This window comes from Planococcus citri, chromosome 2 (genome assembly GCF_950023065.1).
Source record: "Planococcus citri chromosome 2, ihPlaCitr1.1, whole genome shotgun sequence".
Taxonomy (NCBI): Eukaryota; Metazoa; Arthropoda; class Insecta; order Hemiptera; family Pseudococcidae; genus Planococcus; species Planococcus citri.
This window is the reverse complement of record NC_088678.1, coordinates 66,581,105-66,602,745: the sequence shown is the minus strand read 5'-3', so window position 1 is coordinate 66,602,745 and position 21,641 is coordinate 66,581,105. Positions and strand designations below refer to the sequence as shown.

The 21,641-nt window shown below is 34.3% G+C and overlaps 1 protein-coding gene and 1 long non-coding RNA gene across 4 annotated transcripts in view; both read right to left on the bottom strand.

Moving 5' to 3' along the window:
* The window catches only part of LOC135837240 (vesicular glutamate transporter 3-like), a 45,580-nt gene that overhangs the window by 21,972 nt on the left and 1,967 nt on the right, over window positions 1–21,641 (bottom strand). The window contains exons 1-5 of one of the 3 annotated variants that reach the window (XM_065352450.1): window positions 8,920–9,105; window positions 7,834–8,010; window positions 7,481–7,711; window positions 7,233–7,407; window positions 6,954–7,084 (exon numbers count right to left, since the gene is read on the bottom strand). In XM_065352450.1, the coding sequence (XP_065208522.1) occupies window positions 6,954–7,084; window positions 7,233–7,407; window positions 7,481–7,711; window positions 7,834–7,995 (699 nt within the window). In that variant the 5' untranslated portion in view covers window positions 7,996–8,010; window positions 8,920–9,105. The other 2 variants (XM_065352449.1, XM_065352451.1) reach the window with 2 other exon arrangements.
* Window positions 12,070–13,742, bottom strand: LOC135837227 (uncharacterized). The gene is made up of 4 exons (XR_010557156.1): window positions 13,555–13,742; window positions 13,367–13,491; window positions 13,062–13,136; window positions 12,070–12,991 (listed from the first exon to the last, which is right to left on the bottom strand). It is a non-coding gene; the product is annotated as an uncharacterized LOC135837227 (long non-coding RNA).

Below are 21,641 nucleotides of genomic sequence, written 5' to 3'. Positions count from 1 at the left end.
TAGGTCCAGGCATGATAGCATTTTCCTTTTGAGTATCATTTCCTTTATTCTTCGTTTTATTGAATAAATTTTTTATCGCACGATTATTTGGAGCACGATTCGGAGTCGACATATAGGGAGGCATCCAGAATTTGTAAAAAGGAGGAACACTTTGATCTTTACTTTCAGAATTAGTATTGGTGTATTCTTCGTGACGTCGCATAACTTGTAATTTATTTTTGAAACGAATACGATTTTCTTGACATTCCGAAAATTTGAACCTCAAGTCTTTAGGAACTTTCTTATAGATCGTGTCTAATAACATGGCGTCGGTAATGTCTGAATCGGCTAGAATATTGAACCACTTTAATAGTTCGCCAGCAAGCTTCTTCGATGATTTGGCGTTCAATTGCATTTTCATAAAATGATTTCGAGCGTTGTTTTGCTCAACACCATCCCATACCTTCTGAACAAATCCATCCCTAAAATCGAGATAACGTAGTTTCGGATCAGCATGTTCTTTATAAGCCTTAGCCTCTTCACTTTGAATTAATTGCGAAAACAACTGTCGATACTGCGATTCGCTAGCTCTTTGATCGCGCATGAAGTGTTCAAACTTCTCAATGAAACTCATTACTTCATATTTATTAGTATCGTCGTAATAAATTCCGTTATCCTGTAAATGCTTAGCTTTTAATTTTAATTTACCTTCCAGGAATTCAAGATCATATCGAAGAGTTCGTTGACGTGGTTTCGTTCGGGAACTGGTATTTTTCTTTCGATTAATCTTATTGGAAAAAACGCCTGATTCATTGAAAGGATTAATATTTCCGTCTTGATCATCGTCGTCGTCGCTGCTATCACTGTCAGGTTGCTGACTGCGATTAGTTCGATTATTCGAACCACCGGGACCGGAACGTCGATCATTATTACGTGTTTCATCGGAGGTATTGTCTCCGCGTGACGTCGAATCGGGAATTTTCGTCCTGTATTTACCATGAGCGTTGTAATAGAACAAATCATCAACTGAATCAGTAAGTTCATTGGTAACCTCTTCAATCGCATCAATTTTACGATCAATATGAACAACGTCCTTTTTCAAAGAAGCAATCATTTTATCGAATACGCCAAATTTACGTGAAGTTTTACCTAATTCTTCGTTCAAATATTTACTCATATTTTTATAATCTGCAGACCGTTGTTCTTGAACCGTTAAGTAGACATCCTTGAGATCGCCTCGAGTGGTAGAAATCCCACTTTCTAGACCTTTAATTCGATCCTTAACTGCAGACGTCCGAGAAGCCCATCCGTTATTTTCTCTTTTTACCCAATCAATAATTCCTCGAGCGTGTTGTAATGATAAAACTGCATCTTCAGGAATGTCTAAATCGTCAACATTGATTTCCGGATAAGGAGTTTCGGGATCAAAAGGTTCGAAGCTATATACTCTTCCATGTTCCTCTTCTTCTTCTTCTCCAGTGTTGACACCTACAGAACGAGTTATCGGTTGTCCATCATTACCGAGAGTAATAACTTCATCTTCTTGGTCATCTTGTGCTGGAGGTGCTCGTCGCAAAACAGCTGGAGGAGGTACTTCTAAATTAATTTCAGGTACTTCATCAAATTCATCGATCCAATGATATGTTGCGTCCAATTCAATACGTTCATCTTCATCGTCATCTTCCTCTTGAACGGCGGATAAATTGACACGAATGGGTTGATGTTCAATAGATTTACGGGGAGTTGAAGAGGAGGGTTCCAAAATGGTACCATCTGGAAGGGTATATCGAACCTTCTTTTTGCCATTGACCTTAGTAATTGTAGGACTAATAATTACGGATTGTTCAGAAGGAGTCTTCTTTTTGGCATTGTAGAATCGTTGGGTTTCTTCAACGAATCTTGATGTAGCTCCCTTTTCGGTGCTCTGAGTTGGATGGTCTGATTCTGCAATTCTTCGAGCAGTTTCACGAGTCCATCTCGGACGTGATAATAACTGTGATGGTTTGGAAGGAGCTGACTTTTTTCTTTGTTTTCCGTTGGAATTACGGTCGTTGTCTCCATTGCTCATAATATAGAATTAGTAATTATGTAAATTTCTGACTCAGTAATATTTTCGATTCGGAGTTAAACGTCAATATTATTCTGATTATTACGAATAAGAAAATACCAAATTAATTCGAATTTTATTAGAATGAATAAAATTAAAAAAATATCTCCGTGTAATGTTTCAGAAATATCAGCGTAATCGAGGATTGAACCAATGGATCGTTCGATCAATTCAGATAAGTATAGTACTCCGGAAATTACAATTGTCAGAAAAAATACAATCCGGCAAGGTAGACGTAAGTGAGTCCAAAGAAGTATCCACATAAATAATTACGAATAAGTTGACTAATTAATTTTGTATTTATTCACCAGGTTCAGATGTAGAAGATTAAATTCAATAATACTCACCGCGATGTACGTAGAAGTAAATAGTCAAGACACCAGCGTAAAATCTGCTAATTCCGGAAGAATGATAAATCTCAATAGAGAATAAATTCTCCAAGTATTTCCGCAGTATATTATCAACTAATTGAGTTGGTTAATAGAATTAGTGATTACGTAAATAACTGTACTATATTTCACAGGTCGCTATATTATTGCACCAATATCAAAGTATTAATGATAAATGAATGAATAAGAAGCAGTAGCAAAATTAGAAGTTAACTAGTCGAGAATGAAAAACATAATGAAACTTCTATCCACTGTCTGCTGACCTATCGACCTACTACTCATATCGTGAAAGAAGGGGTGTGTCACTTGTTTCCGGGAGTAGGGATAGATAATCGCGAAATGTAGTCGCTATTTCCGATGGTGGTGGCGTTATAAAATTTTACCAATATCGTTATCTCATAGATAAGGGATCCTGCAGGTTCTTTCGCACCAAATGATTATGTACATAATGTTCGCGGTTATTTATTAAGGGGTAGATAACGATACACCGTTCGCAACGTCTCGCGGATGGGTAGCTACAATCACTCCTCAATGCGATAAAGAATGTATTATACTCAATCGTAGGATGCTGATTAGGGAATCAATATGTGTAAAAATAGCTCAATTATCTAGCGGTTCTTGCGTAATCGCGAAGGGTAAACAATAGGTTGCTATTTTAATCTTGATAAATACACGTACGTATTTTCCCAGTTACTGGCCTGTAGGTACCCTTTTTGCAATGATTGACAGGTATGAGATAACAATCGCGCATAATGTGTCGTGAATGTGAGATAACGACCTTGAAGGCATTTGCGGCTATTGTATGATATCGTGAATAATTCCGTTATCTAATCTAAGCGCCAGCTTTTGGTCCGATTTTAGGTATTTTTCATCTAAACGTGTATAGAGTGGAAAGAATATGGAAATGGGAAAAAACCCAATGCAACTTTCGTCACATTTACGACTTGTTTGATTTCTAGTTCAAGGTCGTTCGTGGGCATATTAATAAATCCCAATACGTGTATAAAAATTATAATTTCTTGTGTCATATTTTCGTAGAATTAATGACAATACATATTCCATAATATCTCCTTTCATAAACAATGAAAAATATAACTATCATGACCATTAATATGTCGAAATTGGATGAACTGGTCTTCTAATCATCCAACATAAAACCATGGGGAATAAATAGCATGAATTAGATATGAATTCGACTGATAATTTCGTTCATAAAAGGTGATAAAAATCCTAGGCTTAATGGAAGCTGGAATGAACGAATTTTTTGATAATTGAATTTGAAATAATATGTAATCGAGTGGATATATTTACGTTAAGCTGCTGAATGGTGAATAATTATGTGTAATACATAATTTGAATCAATTTACCCCGATGTATTTGGTGGTAGAATTGCCCCAGGGGGTTCGAAGTCCAAGGGTTGCTAAAACGCACACAAATAACAAATTTTTCTGCAGCATACGAATACGATTACATAAATAATGCGGAGATTTACGAATGAATAAATATTTACGAGGTGTTATATTATGGTGTGAGATGTTAAATTCGAGCTCGAGTAATTTTCAACACCATAATTAATCGTTGAGAATGAGAATGAATTCCATGAGTGGGTAATTTCATGGTAAATTGAATCAATAAGTTGATAAATTCTCATTCTTCATTTTCGTGAATTGAATTAATTAATATTTACGTAAATCTCTGTTGTATTTGGCATGTTTCGTGAATTAATCGCTGACTTGATAGAATCAATTCTATTGGCGGGATTAACAAAAATACATGGATACAATAATCATGAGAAACTTACTTCCTTCTCGCAGTTTTCTCTGAATTTTAATTCATCTGCGCAAATGAACTAATCAGTTCTTCTTCCGGAGAATTAATAAATTCTTCAATGAAATACTGTATCATAGAGAACCAAGAGTATTTCTCTTCGAAATATCTTGGTATGTAGAAATAATTGGAATTAATAGAATTAATTTCTTCTTATTTCTACACCTATGGGTTGGGTTCGCCATAGGAATTTTTTACTTGAATTAATATTTCAGTAAATAAATATCGTTCCCCACCAGGGATGCCAAAATGTAGGGGGAGATTAATGCACACGTGATGATTAAAGCATGTAAACCCTACTTGAGAAGGTTATTCACGTCAGTCTCAAGTAGGAACTAATTTAGCCATATTCCTGGGTTCTAATCAGGGGACTAATTAATTATGAATCTCACCTTCCACTACCAGGACCCCCTCGAACCAGATAATTCCACTTTAGGGGTCCAGCCCTATATACGAGAGCGGGTATGAATCAGGATAATAATTAATATTTCGTAAATAAATTTACTCAACATTACCTATCACCTAAGTGAGGGACCCACCCCAGGTATAATCATAGGACGAATTTAGATGTGTAGGATCGTATGTATGTAAAGAAATAGAAACACAAATGAACTTCAAAACTGTTTATAATTACTTCATCACGTAGAGAAAAGATCAACATTCGTTGGTATCTCAAGAAACGTAATTATAATTGAAGTTAAAACAAGAATTACTACATTCATAGCCTATTCTTGTGGATTTGGGGAAAAGGAAAGTATTTGTTATAAAAACTAAGAAAATAAAGGATAAATACCTTGGATTGGCAAAGACAATATAATTACCATTCCAACACCAGAATGATAATTAAAAATTGCTGTTTGGTGTTGTATAGGTATGTACTTCCGGAATAGTACACACTACTATTGACTCAAAATAAATAGAATAAATGGGGAAAAATCCGAGCCATAAGAAAATAATCCCTCGTGAGCATCATCTCTGTGCTAGTTTCAGTACATTCGAATCAATAGAATCAATGCACTGGACTAGACCTCACACTTCCCTGGCAGTCCAAGCTCGTAGTCTTGGAGCTGACCAGGTCAGGTGGCAGTAGAATGAATACTGAAGTTCTTAGAAACTAGCTTGAGAGAGCTCAATGATGAAAATATGAATAAGAGACGAGCTGCGGATGCAGCGGCTGCGCGCGATGGTGCGCTGTGATTGGCCGGATATTAGGTCATATTTCGCGGAATTACCCCTTTCTATGGTAAGGCTCGCGGCGCGGATATTCGCGTCAGGTTGGGTAATACAGCAATACTTTTTATCCCAGCTAAGTGGTATAAAAAGCATGATTTTTCTCCCTCTACATTTTGATGAAAAATTCTGAACTTTGAAACGTTTGAGAAACTGGAAACGATAAAATATAAATTGTTAAAATGGTGCTCGAAAAAAATTTGATGGAAATTTGTGATTTTCTGTTGAAATTTCCACTGTTTTTTGATGGGTAGTTGTGGGCTCAGATTTGTATTTGAATTTTTGGCAAAATTGCTCCCATTTTTACAGGTTGCGAGGTCACTTTTGAATAATAATGCTACAAAAAAACGTTATTACTCGTAATACAGCAATTACTTAGGTATTTTAATGACGTGATATCATTTCATTCAATGTGTTTTTTTTTTGTGGTAAGAATATAGACGTGTTAACAGATATACGTATCTGTCGTTTTTTTTTTGCAATATTGTGGGGCGAATAATTCAACTGTTGTTCATATTTTTCTTTTTTTGTCGGGCATTTATTTGTTGAGTCTGTCGTTTAGGGGTCATTCCACCTCAATTCGACCAACGTTTTTGAGTCAGTTGATAAAACTGATTTCACATTTCGAAAGGGCATTGCATGTTGAACGTTTTCAAGTATTTTGTTGAAATTTTCAAAAGTTGAAAGTGGAAATTTCAAATTGAAAGTTCAAATTTCAAAATGGTGCTGTAAGTGGGAGCTACGATTTAAAATTCTGAAAAAATGTCCATAGATATACCTTTTGATGCTTTTTGATATGAAAAAGGAGCACCCCCTCCCCCCAAATTCGGGCAAAACTTTCAAAAAAAAATCTGGGGCATGTGATGTATGGAATTGTATGGTTTTGGTGACGTTAAACGCACATATGACATTATATTTTCGATTGGACTCCATCCACGGTTCCCAGAGCCCCCCTCCCCCCCGGTGGTAAAAGTCAGAAAAATGTTTTCATTAGTGTGGCACTTGAAATACTTAGTATATTTTCGATATCGTTGAACACGAATATAGTCTTAGTTTTTCAAATTGACCGCAAACAAATTATTCACTTATTCGTTCACTTCGCTCAAAAAAATTTATATTTAATAAAAAAAACTTAAAAATTGCCATAAAAATATATTTTTTTTCAATTTTTCAAATTTTCAAAAATTAGCCAAAAATTAAAAAATTTACTTCGGTTCTCAAAATTTTGATTACAGGGAGTTTTAAGACCAGCGTTTTTAATTTAGCTCGGTTTCGTTCAAATCGGAGAGTGTGAGTTCAAGAGATTAATTCCCTTAGGTATCAGAATGGTAGGTATAGGGTCTCAAACTATAAGGATTTATTGACTTTGAAAATTCAACAAAGCCAAAATCGAGTTCATTGAATGAATGAGATTTACTCACATTTTTCGGTCTAGATTTATGCGGATCTTGCCTTATGTATCTCACTTCGTCTTTAGATATCCATTTATCCTCTTCGGGGGTATTGGGTACGAGAATCATCCATATCACAGTCCATAGCAGGGAAAAGGCACCTGACATAACGAGTTAAATAATCGGTGTTAAAAAATAAACCAAGTTCAAGGTGAATAGCGATAAAATTCGGTAGACGGTAGACAGCTAGACAGCAGGTATCTACTCGTAGTATAATTGCTAATCGAGTATGAGCATACGATGCATTACCAGAGAAGTAGAAAGTTGAAGGCCAACCGTAATTCTTGGTAAGGTAGCCGAAAATTGGATACATTATGGCAGGTCCTGCATACAGACCGCTCAATGTTAACGCCATCAGTCTAGATCGATCTCGTAAAGGAGACCATTGCGTCCACAGTTCTGGAAAACTGACGAATCTGAAACACTGATGATGATGATCAGAATGATCGCGAATTACCTATCCAGAATCTTATACATATTTTTGGTTCGATGTTTACCTCGGTTACTCCTTCGATCAGTCGAGCTGCCACGAATAGGTAGTAACTGGAGTGGAGAATCATCGGAGTAAACATGGTCATGATGGACATGACCAATGTGCTGATACTTATAACGGTCGAGCCTCCGTATCGCATCGCTAGGTAGCCTCCTATAGGCGATAATAGCGATCCCCAAGCGTACGCTCCTAAAATAAATCCTTTAGTCGGCTCGTCCCAGTCGAATTCTGGTCCCTAAGGTAATTAAGATGTGAGATTATGATCAGATTACAATAAATTAGATAGGTAGGTAAACGAGTACCTACCATAAAATATACAATGTACGAGTATCTAGGTATTGGTATCGTTCTACTTACTTGAGTTGTGGTCGTACCATTCACGGTTATATTTTTACTACTGGTCATATCGAGTATAGCGATGTTCAGATTACCTCTCAATGTGAAAATATTCATCTCGCCGAAGAAAGCCAAGATTCCGACGAGGAATCGTTTGGAAAACCAAAAACTGTATTCTTGCATGATTGACGAATTCACCTGCAGAAACGAAACGTTACACTTTTATGTAGGTACATTACTTTTTGAATTTGTTTTGAAAATTTTTCTTATATTTTATGCACGTGTAAAATTAGGTAGGTACTTAGATGTGTTATAATATGTAGCATAAATGACGACCGAAATGATAACTAATGGAATTTTCTGCTTGTATACTAAAATATTGAATTGTTGATAGCGAGACTTCGGTCTAATGTTATTACGACGATGATTACTTTTAACGTTTATTTAACTCGTATTATATCCAACACAATATTATGCATTTGCAGGTAGCCACACAACACTAACGAGATTATAGTTTTTTTTTTTTATTCTTTGTATACGTACCCAAAGATATTATAATATGTTCGGAGAACCAGTTTTGGGCTAGTTGTATCCCAAATTGCCTGTGTGATAGGTGTGTTAAAAATTAACTATGTTCCTTCGAATTAACCAAACCAAACCGATCTGTGAACTCCTTATAGTCTGCTTTATCATCAACACTCACATTCTTGAAATAAATTAAAAAACGAATCTTCTTCGCGATGACATTTCACTAGACACAACTAAAACTGTCTATACACCGGTTGAAATAAAAATCGATGATACTACAATTTTTGTGGAAAATTGTTCTAAAACCAATAAAATTAATTTATACGGTTATGTTTCACTTTAACGTTTTTTGCGAAAAAAAAAATAACGAAAAAATTCACGATCGCGTGGCCGTTGCCGTTGCCGGATAACCGCCGACGATAGCGGTTTATTTACTAATCGAATCGAAGACTACGACTACGTTTGGTTCAACTCGTCACGATGACGGATTACGCAACGATAGATCGGAATTTTAAAAAATAAAACTCTTCCATGGGTCAGAGTCAGACTTTACCTATAAATAGTTTAAAGTTAACTAACCAGTATCCATCCTGTGTACGCCGGTTTAACTAATTATCGAAGCGAAATGTTCGAGCCTATCGAATAAGCATATTTTTGCCTTACCAGATATCGCGAATCTAACATAAAATGCACATCCGACTAGGTAGTAGTTCGAGTTAGACTGTATAATGAAGTACTACTACGAGTATTGCTGCGAGTGTGACTCATTCGAGATTTCAACTACATACTGGAGTTTGATCTGCGAGGGTATAATTATACCTGAACTTGTGGTCATGTGCTATAGCTTCAATGAAGATGAACGAATACCGCAGATGAGACGAAGGGTAAGAGGGGATATACCATTCGAGGTTCTTTGCAACTCAACGTGTGTTATTATAAGTGTATCCTATCTATGCACATCAAACTTGCTAATGCATTTATTTACGTGCTACTGATAAACATCATTTTATTACTTAAATCAATTTTAATCAATAATTAATTCGATTTTTGACCTAAAAATGTGAATAAGGGTCTAAAGTAATATAGAGTTGACACAAGTAGCCCATCACTTACGGCGTTTAAATGAAAACTGTCTACCCCTGAAAAAATACTTTTAAAAAGCAAAAAACCCGCCAAGATAGAAAAAAAAACTGATAGGTAAAATGTACCTCAACAAAAAAAAAAAAAAAAAAAAAAAACAGGAACTTTCTGCTGAAAAAATAATGTGATATCACACTACCGCCAAGCAATCATTGTTTAAAAATCAATTTTTTCTGTCTGTGCTTTGAAAAGTTTTAGGCGTATCAGTTTCAAAGATGTACTTAAAAAATCATATCAAAGTAAAAAGTGCTTGAAAATCATTGTAGGATAGAAACACTCAAATCCATCAGGTATTGAAAATGAATTTGAAAACCGGGCCGAAAAGTTCCCGCCAAGCTTGGCCCGGTTTTCAAATTCATTTTCAATACCTGATGGATTTGAGTGTTTCTATCCTACAATGATTTTCAAGCACTTTTTACTTTGATATGATTTTTTAAGTACATCTTTGAAACTGATACGCCTAAAACTTTTCAAAGCACAGACAGAAAAAATTGATTTTTAAACAATGATTGCTTGGCGGTAGTGTGATATCACATTATTTTTTCAGCAGAAAGTTCCTGTTTTTTTTTTTTTTTTTTTTTTTTTGTTGAGGTACATTTTACCTATCAGTTTTTTTTTCTATCTTGGCGGGTTTTTTGCTTTTTAAAAGTATTTTTTCAGGGGATATCAGTCTTTTTTTTGTTTTTGTTAAAGTATGTCTTTCTGTCATTTTTTTTTCAAAGACCAACTTTTACAGTTTTTTTTTCTAGCTTGGCGGGTTTTTTGCTTTTTAAAAGTATTTTTTCGTGGGATATCAGTCGTTTTTTTCAAAAATTGTTATTTTCTTATTAATTTGTTATTCAAAGATACGTAAATTTTTTTTGGCTTGATAGGATTTTTGCTTCTAACGCTTCAAAATTGAGAAATGCATTGGGGCATCCTTAAAAGGAAGCATAAATGAAATGAAGTAGGTACATATGATTATTTGCGAACCAATCTTGATATAGGTAAACTGAATGCCACAGAAGAGTCATTAATTTGTGTATAAATATAATGTCTTGCGAAATACGCAATCTATTGTACCAGGCTAAACTGAAATCGAATTGTCCTCATACCTATAACATTTCACACTCCGTTCAAAGACCATCTCTTATGTACAAATATTGAAAACTCGTTCGATAAATAATAGTCTCTTCAAAGCAGTTTAGTAAGTACTTACTTTCAACTCGTACGTAGTATTTACCTACGAGTATTGTATTATTATAGTCTCTTCAAAGCAGTATAGTAAGTACTTACTTTCAACTTGTACGTAGTATGTACAAAACATTTAAATGTTATAGGTATGAAGACAATTTGGTTTCAGTTTAGCCTGTAAATGAAAGAAATTGTACGTTCGCTGAATACTTACATACAAGTTACTGCCGAATATACCTACCTATTCGGTTTCATTTGCAGTTTTGAAATTTCTTTTTCTTTTTAATCAAATTTCAGGTCGAACGAAGCATTATAGGAAAAAAATGAAGAGAACCAAATGAGTAGAGAATTAAATTTCCTTTCTCTGTAAGATAAGACGATCAGATTTTTTCTAGGAAGCTTAGTTTTCTTGATAAGTATTCTGTATTCGATACCAAAGTTCATCAAAATTCCTTCTTCACAAATGAGACAAATGAATGCCAATATTATAAAAACTAAGCTTCCTAGAGAAAATTCGACCGTAATGTTACCGAAAGGAAATTAAATTCTCTACACTTTTGGTTCTATTCATTTTCGTCGCAGGACGCTCCGTTCGCCCAGAAATTTGAATTGAAGAACTTTTTGTGAAAGCAAATTTTACGACTATAACTTCAATGACGAATATTATGAAAATTAAGCTTCCTAGAAAAAATGTTGACTGTAATGTTTCCGAAAGGAAATTCAATTCTCTACAACTTCGGTTCTGCGTAGTTTTTAGAAGCTTTATAGTTTCCATATTATTCGTCATTGAAGTTATAGTCGAAAAATTTGCTTTCACAAGAAGTTCTTCAATTCGAATTTCTGGGAGAACTGCGAACCGAGCGTCCTACGACGAAAATGAATAGAACCAAAAGTGTAGAGAATTTGATTTCCGTTCGGTAACATCGCGGTTGAATTTTCTCTAGGAAGCTTAGTTTTTATAATATTGGCATTTATTTGTCTCATTTGTGTGGAGTGAATTTTGAACTTTAGTATCGAATATCAAGAAAACTAAGCTTCGTAGAAAAAATCTGATCGCTTTACAGGGAAAGTACATTTAATTCTCTACAATTTCGGTTCTATTCATTTTTTTCCTAGGATGCTTCGTTCGACCAGAAATTCGATTTAAAAGAAAAAATAAATTTCAAAACTGCAAATGAAACCTAATATATTCGACAGTAACTGTAAGTTTTCGTCATCAATTCCGTATTTTAATAGTCTACATACTACGTAGGAGTGACTATCTCTTACGAGTTACCTATAGGTATTGAAAACTCATTCGGTAAATAATAGAATAGAATGAGTCTGAAAATGAACTCACCTTATACCTAATTTTAAAAAAAGTAGACGAAAAATTAAAATAAAATTGCGTAAAACCACAACATAAAAATAGGAAATTGAAAAAAAATGTGTATTAAAATTGAAACAATGCGCGTGCAACACTCAGCAATTAGGTACGTGTACCTATTATGACTCGATCAACGATGAAGGTGCGGCTATACTGAATTTAATGGTAACCTTAAACTTGAACCTAGAAGTTAAACAAAGGCAACTTTATGTTAACGTACATTAAGTTCAGTATAAACCAGTCTTATTCTTAAGACAAATCAATACATCACAAATCTAGCTATTCTAACAGGACGCAAATTCGATCCTACGTAATAATACGCAGTTGGATATAAATTACATTGATATTGATAATGAAACTTGCAAAATACTGATTAATTTTTAGAACGATGATATCAATGTGATGGACCATCGCAGCATTTTCTAGGCTTTTCTTTCAGTTTACTTATTTGCTCTTCGGCTTTTTGTACCATGAACCGAGTAAATTCTAAGAATAATTTTTCTATATCACGGTTTAGTTTTGCTGACACAAGATACTGTTTTGCTATACTTTTGCTCCAACTTGTTTAGCGTATCTAGAACAAATACTTAGAATTGAACACATTAGTCAAGTAAAAATGCAGCTAAACATGAACCTGAGGTCTGAAGTTTACTTAATACTGGTCAACTAACTCTAAATTCTATCTTTTTCGAGATAAGTTTTATTGCCAACGATAACTATGCAGATATCTTGGGTCGATTGTTTGTCTCTTTGGTGTCGATTCATCTAATAATGATAATTCACGTTTCCATCTCATCTCTAAAGCAGCTTGATCTTCCCTTCGCATACGTTTATATCTGGACATTTGCTGGTACATTTCTTCTTGCATGCGCTCCTTTTCTTGCTTGGTTACAATTGAGGTGGTTCGTATTGTGGCGAAATTATTAATTTAATACCACCGCTAGGTTCACCCATTCCAACTATACTACTCATCTGTAAACAAAACAGTCGTTTTTATATTCAAGTATCTCTTACCATCATACAGAATAACTAGGATGCGTACCTTATGTTTGCTTCTACTTGGTGTCATACTACTGTTGTTATTCTCCATATAATTGATATTTATACTTTCAAGTACCTACGATTATTAAATGTATTATATTAGGTATTTCAAACAGAATGAATTATACGATACATATTTCAGCCAAAATTAACGGTACCGACAAATCCACACACACACTAGATAAACACAAAATCTCAATCTGAAACGTAGCGATTTACAATGTGATACGATAGAATTACACAGAATACATCCGCGAGGTCAACATAATAAGGTATATTTCTTGGCAATATTTTCACGATGATTACTTTTTAATTGATTGAAAAGAATCTTCATTCGTAATCTTTGTCATCCTCACTTTCTTCGATAGATCACTTTCTTCGAGCACCAAAATTGTTCCCTGATTGAATCCTTGAATTTCGTAGAATTTCGCCTGAAAATCAACAGATGATTAATTTCACTTTTTCAGACTCAAAAATGTTCATTCATCACTCACTTGATTCAGGGCAGCAAACCAGCAATCAAATCACAGTTTCGGAAGTTCGGAGAAAACATGGAATGGACATTTTCTTGATCTTGATTCTTGATCAACTCGATGTCGCCGGTGATATCACGATTCATGAAGGAATATTCTTATCACTACTAGTACTTTCTGTTCGTTGGGGGGGACTTCGTCCCCCCCACACCCCCCCCTTGGGCTTCGCCCAAACCGCTTCTCCTCCTTTCTTTACCGATGCCGCCGTAAATCAGTATGCTTGATAGAAATATACCACCGGAACTTTCCGTTGACAAGGCTACAGCCTCTTCAAATGAACTGATTTACTTGAAATTTTGTATAGTGGTAGTGTAAGTCATGTAGATGACCCTTTTTCACACTTCAATTGAAAATTTTCATTTTATTTTTTCTTTTCCACTACTTTCTCATTTCTGTCACTGAAAAATCATGAAGGTAATTTCCGTTGACAAGGCTACAGCTTCTCCTAATGAACCGATTTGCTTGAAATTTTGCACATTGATAGTGAATATGATGTAGATGACCCTTTTCTACGGTACTACGAAAAATTTTCATTTTGGAGGTGTTTTTGGGGGGAGAGAAATTTTCAAATTGAAAAAAAGGGGGTCAAAAATATTTTTTTTTCAAAACTGACGTTGTATTTAAAAATAACTCGTTAATTTACACCAGTGTACGAAATTTGACTTGAATTGGTTCAGTAGTTTTTTGTTGACACGAAAATTTGTGATTTCAAAAATTACCCCAAAATGCTAACTTTGGGTACTTCAATCTACATCATTTTTTACCGTAGAAAGTTTGTAAGTATACCAAATTAAAGCTCTCGTTGATGCCAACAACATATCAAAAAATCAGAATCGTACGTTTTTTTATTCGCGAGAAATTGAACATCGAAAATACGCTTAGTTGTTCAGAGAATTAAGCAGTAAGTGGCCGGACTGTCATCACGTTTGTATTATTATTGTTGTTGTTGTTTTTTTTTGTGTGCGTTTTTTTTTTCTATCTTGGCGGGGCAGTCCGACCGGACTGCTTGATAACGATAACATTTCGTTTCGGCAACACCTGCAGCGCTAGTGAGCCATTTTACTCATGGTTTTATCAGTATGCCATAAGTGTACATACAATTTTACGTGTTATTAATGCAATTTTGACAATTATTCGCGGATTCGGGCGAACTTTTATATAGTTTCAAATTAAAGACGATGAAATTCCGTATCCACTGATGTTAAATTTATAACATTTCGCGCAAAAATAACGATTTAGTGAATACTTCTGTTTACCGATGTTTTCATCCTACGTACGTCATCTTTAAACCAAAAATACTTGAAATTTTCATCGAACACATATGTATTTTAATATAGCAAAATGTTCAGAACTTTATCATCTTTAAATTGGTTGTTTAACGAAAGCTGTATCTTTCACCGTTCAAAACTTCTCGAAGATCAAAGTTGCGAGAACAAGCTGCAACTGCAAGAGGTAAGTATTTATTGAACTTTGAACTAAAATTACTGAAAATTTTGATCGAACACCTAGGTATTTTAATATTGCAAAATGTTCGTAATTTTATCATCTTTAAAGTGTTTGTTTACCGAAAGCTCTACCTTTTATCGTTCAAAAGTTTTCGAAGATCAAAGTTGCGGAAAGTGGTCAAATTGTGTAATCATAATCACTGTTATTATCATGTCATTTAGTGTTGATCAGAGACTACTTCCCGCAACTTTGATCTTCGAAAACTTTTGAACGATAAAATGTAGAGCTTTCGGTAAACAAACATTTTAAAGAGGATAAAATTACGAACATTTTGCAATATTAAAATACCTAGGTGTTCGATCAAAATTTTCAGTAATTTTAGTTCAAAGTTTAATAAATACTTACCTCTTGCAGCTTGTTTTCGCAACTTCAAACTTGGAAAACTTTTGAACGGTGAAAGATACAACTTTCGGTAAACAACCATTTCAAAAATGATAAAGTTCTGAACATTTTGCTATATTAAAATACCTTTGTGTTCGATGAAAATTTTTAGTAATTTTAGTTTAAAGTTCAATAAATAGTTACCTCTTGCAGCTAGTTTTCGCAAATTCAAACTTCGAAAACTTTTGAACGGTGAAAGATACAGCTTTCGGTAAACAACCATTTTAAAGATGATAAAGTTGTGAACATTTTGCTATATTAAAATACATATGTGTTCGATGAAAATTTCGAGTATTTTTGGTTTAAAGATGACGTACATAGTATGAAAACAGTGGTAATAGAACTAAATAGAAGTATTCATTGAACCGTTATTTTTGCGCGAAATGTTATAAATTTAACATCAATGGACACGGAATTTCGTCGTCTTTAATTTGAGACCATTTAAAAGTTCGTCCAAATCCGAGAATAATTGTCAAAATTGCATTTATAACTCGTAAAATTGTATGTACACTTATGGCGTAGTGATAAAACCATGAGTAAAATGACTCACTAGCGCTGCAGGTGTTGACGAAACGAAATGTTATCGTTATAGTGATTTCCCCATCGCTAGTTGGCCTACTTGTTAAAACTCTATATTACTTTATAAGGGTCTTTGAAGTGTGATGGCTGTTGTGCGATAATTTCGTTTCTTGTTTCAATTTTTAATGATTTCAACGGGGTTTTCTCATTTAAAATTAATTGTATAGGTAATGGTGCGAAAATAAGGTTGACCTTGACTTTGAAATATGATGCTCAAAAGTTTAGGAAATGTGTTTCTGCATAAAAACTAGACAGCTAAGCAAAGCTTAGCTGCAAAGTGTGCGTAGCTAGCTGCCTTTTCTACAGTTATAACCGCTATTACTCGTACATATCTAAGTAGTGCATGCCTCTAATTTTTCAGAATTCTCATTATCTTCATATATATTACATACAATAATTCATATCATTTTCAAGTTCACATTATCTACAACTTATAGAACTTTTAATCAATTTTTGGAATTCTCAGTGTGTCTAAATGACAAATTTTCATATTTTGTTTAGAATTTCCATTGTCTTCAAATTTATAAAATTTCAAACCAATTTTCAGAATTTGCCTTTGATTCTAAAATTATTAAATCATATAAAATATGTTAAGAATTCGCATTGCCTCTAAATTGCACAAAAAAATATGGGTAATTTTTACAAAAAATTTTGACTACATATTTAGCACAATAACCAGATCCCATAAAAAAATACATAATATAAGTATGATAAAATTTGTTTTGAAAATCAGCAATTTTCAACTGTTCAGTTACAATAATAATTTTTACTGTAATCTTATAGTAAAAATCATCATTTTAATAAATTTTGCTATAACATTAGTAAAAATCATTTTGTTTTAATAATTTTTACTAAAGCATGATAATAAAAATTACATAAACCAAATTGTGTAAAAATTATTCATTTTAAAGTAATTTTTATATCATAAAAAGTAAAAATTACTCATCTTAAGGTAATTTTTACTGTACTTATGGCGCTATAGGTTTAGTAAAAAGTATTTGAATAAATGAAATGAAAATTCATTCAGCAAAATGATATCATCATATTTCAAAGGTAAAAAGAACCTTTTAGCGAGAAGTTTGTTAGATTAGGAAGAAATAACTCTTGCTTCTCAGTTTTTACTATTTATTAGTGCAAAGCTTTTCAAACACCAAGTGTTCATCATCAGGCTTAAATCACTATTGAACAAAATAACCAAGTCTACAAGCTTATATACTAGTGTACAAGGGTGTGGCAGTACAAGGGTGTGGTCATGTGGAAGAGGGTGTGGTTGTAGGTGAGGATGTGGTAGGAGTCATGTCTTCAAGTTTGGTTTTAATAACAGAAAGTAGGATATTTTCTAAGGGTTTTAAGTCATTATTTAGTAAATTTGTTTTGTTTTTCTTCATGGCTATTGCTTCCCTAATGTTTAATTGAGATGGTTTATCTATTTTTTGTATGAGGTTCAGGTTTTCAAAGGAAGTAGTGTGGTTGGGGTTGTAGGTGAGGATGTGGTAGGAGTCATGTCTTCAAGTTTGGTTTTAATAACAGAAAGTAGGATATTTTCTAAGGGTTTTAAGTCATTATTTAGTAAATTTGTTTTGTTTTTCTTCATGGCTATTGCTTCCCTAATGTTTAATTGAGATGGTTTATCTATTTTTTGTATACTTCCTTTGAAAACCTGAACCTCATACAAAAAATAGATAAACCATCTCAATTAAACATTAGGGAAGCAATAGCCATGAAGAAAAACAAAACAAATTTACTAAATAATGACTTAAAACCCTTAGAAAATATCCTACTTTCTGTTATTAAAACCAAACTTGAAGACATGACTCCTACCACATCCTCACCTACAACCACACCCTCTTCCACATGACCACACCCTTGTACTGCCACACCCTTGTACTGTTAAACTACCACACCCTTGTACACTAGTATATAAGCTTGTAGACTTGGTTATTTTGTTCAATAGTGATTTAAGCCTGATGATGAACACTTGGTGTTTGAAAAGCTTTGCACTAATAAATAGTAAAAACTGAGAAGCAAGAGTTATTTCTTCCTAATCATCATATTTCATAACTTTGTTTTTATAAATTAAAATAAGGGGGCTACAGGGTTCAAAATTCGTTTTTTTTTTGCACCAGCATCATGTACTCACTCCACATCATTTACCTATCCAATATTTCCAACGAAAAATCCGTCACCTATACCTACCTACCTGATGGGGATTCGAACCTGGGACCCTACAATTCCTATTCCTACCTACATGCCCTAACCATTCGACTACGAGTTCACATGGGGGGTTTGGGCATTAAAAGAATATATTTGTTGGGTAAACGCCCCACCAAACCACTCCCACTTGGAATATACAGCTAACAGGTGAGGGGTGTAACAGGGTACAATGAGACAGCTGATTTGAAAAGCGGAGATGGAATAGACTGGGGGTATAGCAGGGTACAATGAGCGGCAGGTGTTTTGCAAGTCCCCTTTCTCCTTTTTTAGGAATTTATGCATTAAAATAATGAACTAAAATTGCAATTACTCAGCAATTACCCATCCGAATTGAATGAAAAATAATCTATTCCCTCCGCCTTAATGATTCTCAAATGGTGTCCAATAGGTACAAAAAACAGTTGGATAGTTTAAGAGAACATTCATGTATAATGAAATTTCATTTCTCAAAGCGAAACCAATAGTGTGCTACGCACACTAAAAAGAAAGTTGGATTGATTACTCGTATTTCCATTTTTCATAATTGTTGAATGTTTCCGAAGTGGGGAGTGGGGGGGGGGGTAGGAATTTTCTCTCCGAGAGTTTTTTTTGTGGATTAGAAAATTAGAGATACGTTTATCAGAAATTCAATTTTACTCGAAATTTCAAAATAAATTGATAAAAAATATGAAAAATATTCGAATTTACGTTTCGGTATAGAAAAAATGTCAAGAAAGCTCGTACATATTCGAAAGAACGACTATTTCTTGATTGATATAGTCACACTGACCGAGTGAAAAGATCATTTTAGTCTGGTAGTCTGGAATTCGATCTCTTATCAGTTGAACCCTCTTCTGTAATTTGAGTTCTGAATTTTTTGTGACAAGACAGAAGGGGAGGGGGGATTTTCAGAATTGAATTCAGTCATTTTTGCGAGTTGAATTGAAGGAAGGTTTTCGATGATTTAGAATTTGTTTTAGTCGCCAGGACAACTTTTTTCTTAGTGGGGGAGTCCTAAGAAATATTTCTAGCCCTTGTCCTCAAAAAAAAAAAAAAAAAAGTGGCCCTATTACTTACAAAGTGGCGGCCATTTTGATTGACAGGTCAGCCGAAAACGCAGATTTTGCGTTCCAACATAGAATTTGCACTACATTTTTTAAACCGTACAAAGGTAAATTGATAGAGCAGGCAAAAATTCATCATCTGAGTCTGACAACATCTTTTTCGATTTTTGGTGAATTTTCAAAAATCAAATTTTGCCCAATATGTGGGAAAAATCAAAATTTTACCAAATTGACCTAGCAAGCTGAAATTTAGTTTATACCTTACTTTCGACCTGCCAAATCGATCAGTGGCGTAGCCAGGATTTTCTCAAGGAGGGGGCAAAACCAGATTTTTAGGTATGAAAAATCGAAATGAAGGGTAATTTTCTGGAAATCTATTGTGATGTGTGGTGATTTTATGAAAATGAAGGCAAAAATACTGCTCGAGCGAAGCGAGAGCGAAAATTTTTAGAAAAAATGGGTCCAAACAACGAAAAAACGTCCATTTTTGCATGTTTTCTTTCAAATTTTCACTCGCAAGGGGGGCCACGGCCCCCTTCGCCCCCCCTTCCCTTGGCTACGCCACTGAAATCGATTAAAAACTGTTTCAAACCGTTTTGAGCAGTTCTGGAGCCTCCGGCAGATTTTTAAAACTCGAAATTACCACACAAAATTTCATCAAATGGAGTTGGAAAGACGAAATTCATTCTGCAAACTAATTTCAACACGCTACGAAGTCGACTGCAGGTAAATTTCAAGTCGTTTCGGAGCCTCCAGCGATTTTTTGATAATTACTGGAGCCTCCAGTAGATTTTTGAAACTTGTAATTTCCCCAAAATTTCATAAAAATGGAAAGCCAAATTTATCTCTACACTCCAATTTTACTCGTAACACCGTCTGAAGACGACTTCAGGTGGGTTCAAGTCATTCTGGAGCCTCTAGCGACTTTTTGAAAGGTTTCATGGCGTTTTTAGGAAAATTGAAGTTTCCAAAAAGTAGCTGGAAGCTTCAAAACTACTTGAAACCACCATGCAGTCGACTACATATTGTATTGAAATTAGTTTGCAGAGTAAATTTCGGCTTGCTAACTCCATTTGATAAAATGTTGTGAAAATTTCAAGTTTCAAAAATCTGGTGGAGATTCCAGTAATTTTCAAAAAATCGCTGGAGACTCCAAAACGACTTGAAATTTACCTGCAGAATTGTCCCGGAGGAACGGCGGGGAGGAGGGTGGAATTGATCTTTATGCGGACAGTCCGACTATTTTGGGAGGAAGGGAGGGAGAATTTTCAGAACTGAATTCAGTGATTTTTGTGTGTTGAAAGTTTTCGACGATTTAATAAAAAAGTACTTGGTGAAAAATTGTAGCAAAAAAAAAAGTCCAATGAGTGGATAGTTAATTATCATCGAGAAATCCACTGGAATGAGCTTTCAAATTCCCACAGTGAACAAAGTCGAACGTATAGAATTCAAAGTCACAGATTACACCCCTTCCCGTCCACTTAGTTTTTTTATCAATTTTTTTTCATTTTTGAAAAAAAACATTTTGCTAGGCATGATTTGATTTAGAATCTTATGATCTTTTTGGTATTTAGGTGCAATTTTGAAAAACCAGCCATTTTCAACATGTATATTTTCAAAATGAAAAAAAAAAAAAACCTGCTCGTAATTGAACCTTTTGAACTGGCGCTCTCCGATTGGAACGAAATCGAGCTAACTCAAAAGAGCATGTTTAAAAACCTCCTCAATCAAAATTTTAAGAGCTAAAGTTTGTTTTTGGATTTTTGACGAATTTTTGAAAATTTAAAAAAATGTAGTGTTTGAACAAAATTAATCGATGTGAATAATGTTGTTGATTCAGCCCCCCTCGCCCACACATCAACAACTGCTAGTTTTCGGCCATTTTGGAGCCTTCAGTGGTTTTTTCAAATTTCTCCACAAATTTGAAATTTTTCTGGAGTGACCAAAAATGAACTTTGGTTACTATAGCTTTGGTTGGTGCTTATTGGACGTCCTCTCAACCTTTTTGAGAATGGTTATGGCGACATTTCAAAACTGTCAATTGAAAAGTTAATTTTTGATCAATTTGGACTACATATTTTTATATCATCAGTTCTTGGGTCGGGAGGTTACGTCCACACGTCAGGCGATATCTGAATGAAAAAATATAGACTCGTGATTTGTCTTATACGAAGAGTTGGATTTTCTACTTTCCGGAGGAATTTGAAAATTTGCTGGAGGCTTTAAAAAAGCTAAATTTCGATTTTTTTGTAGGCTGCTTGCTCTAAATTTGTTTTTTTCCACAAATTGGATAAAAATTAATTCTTGAACTTGCAGTCTGGAATT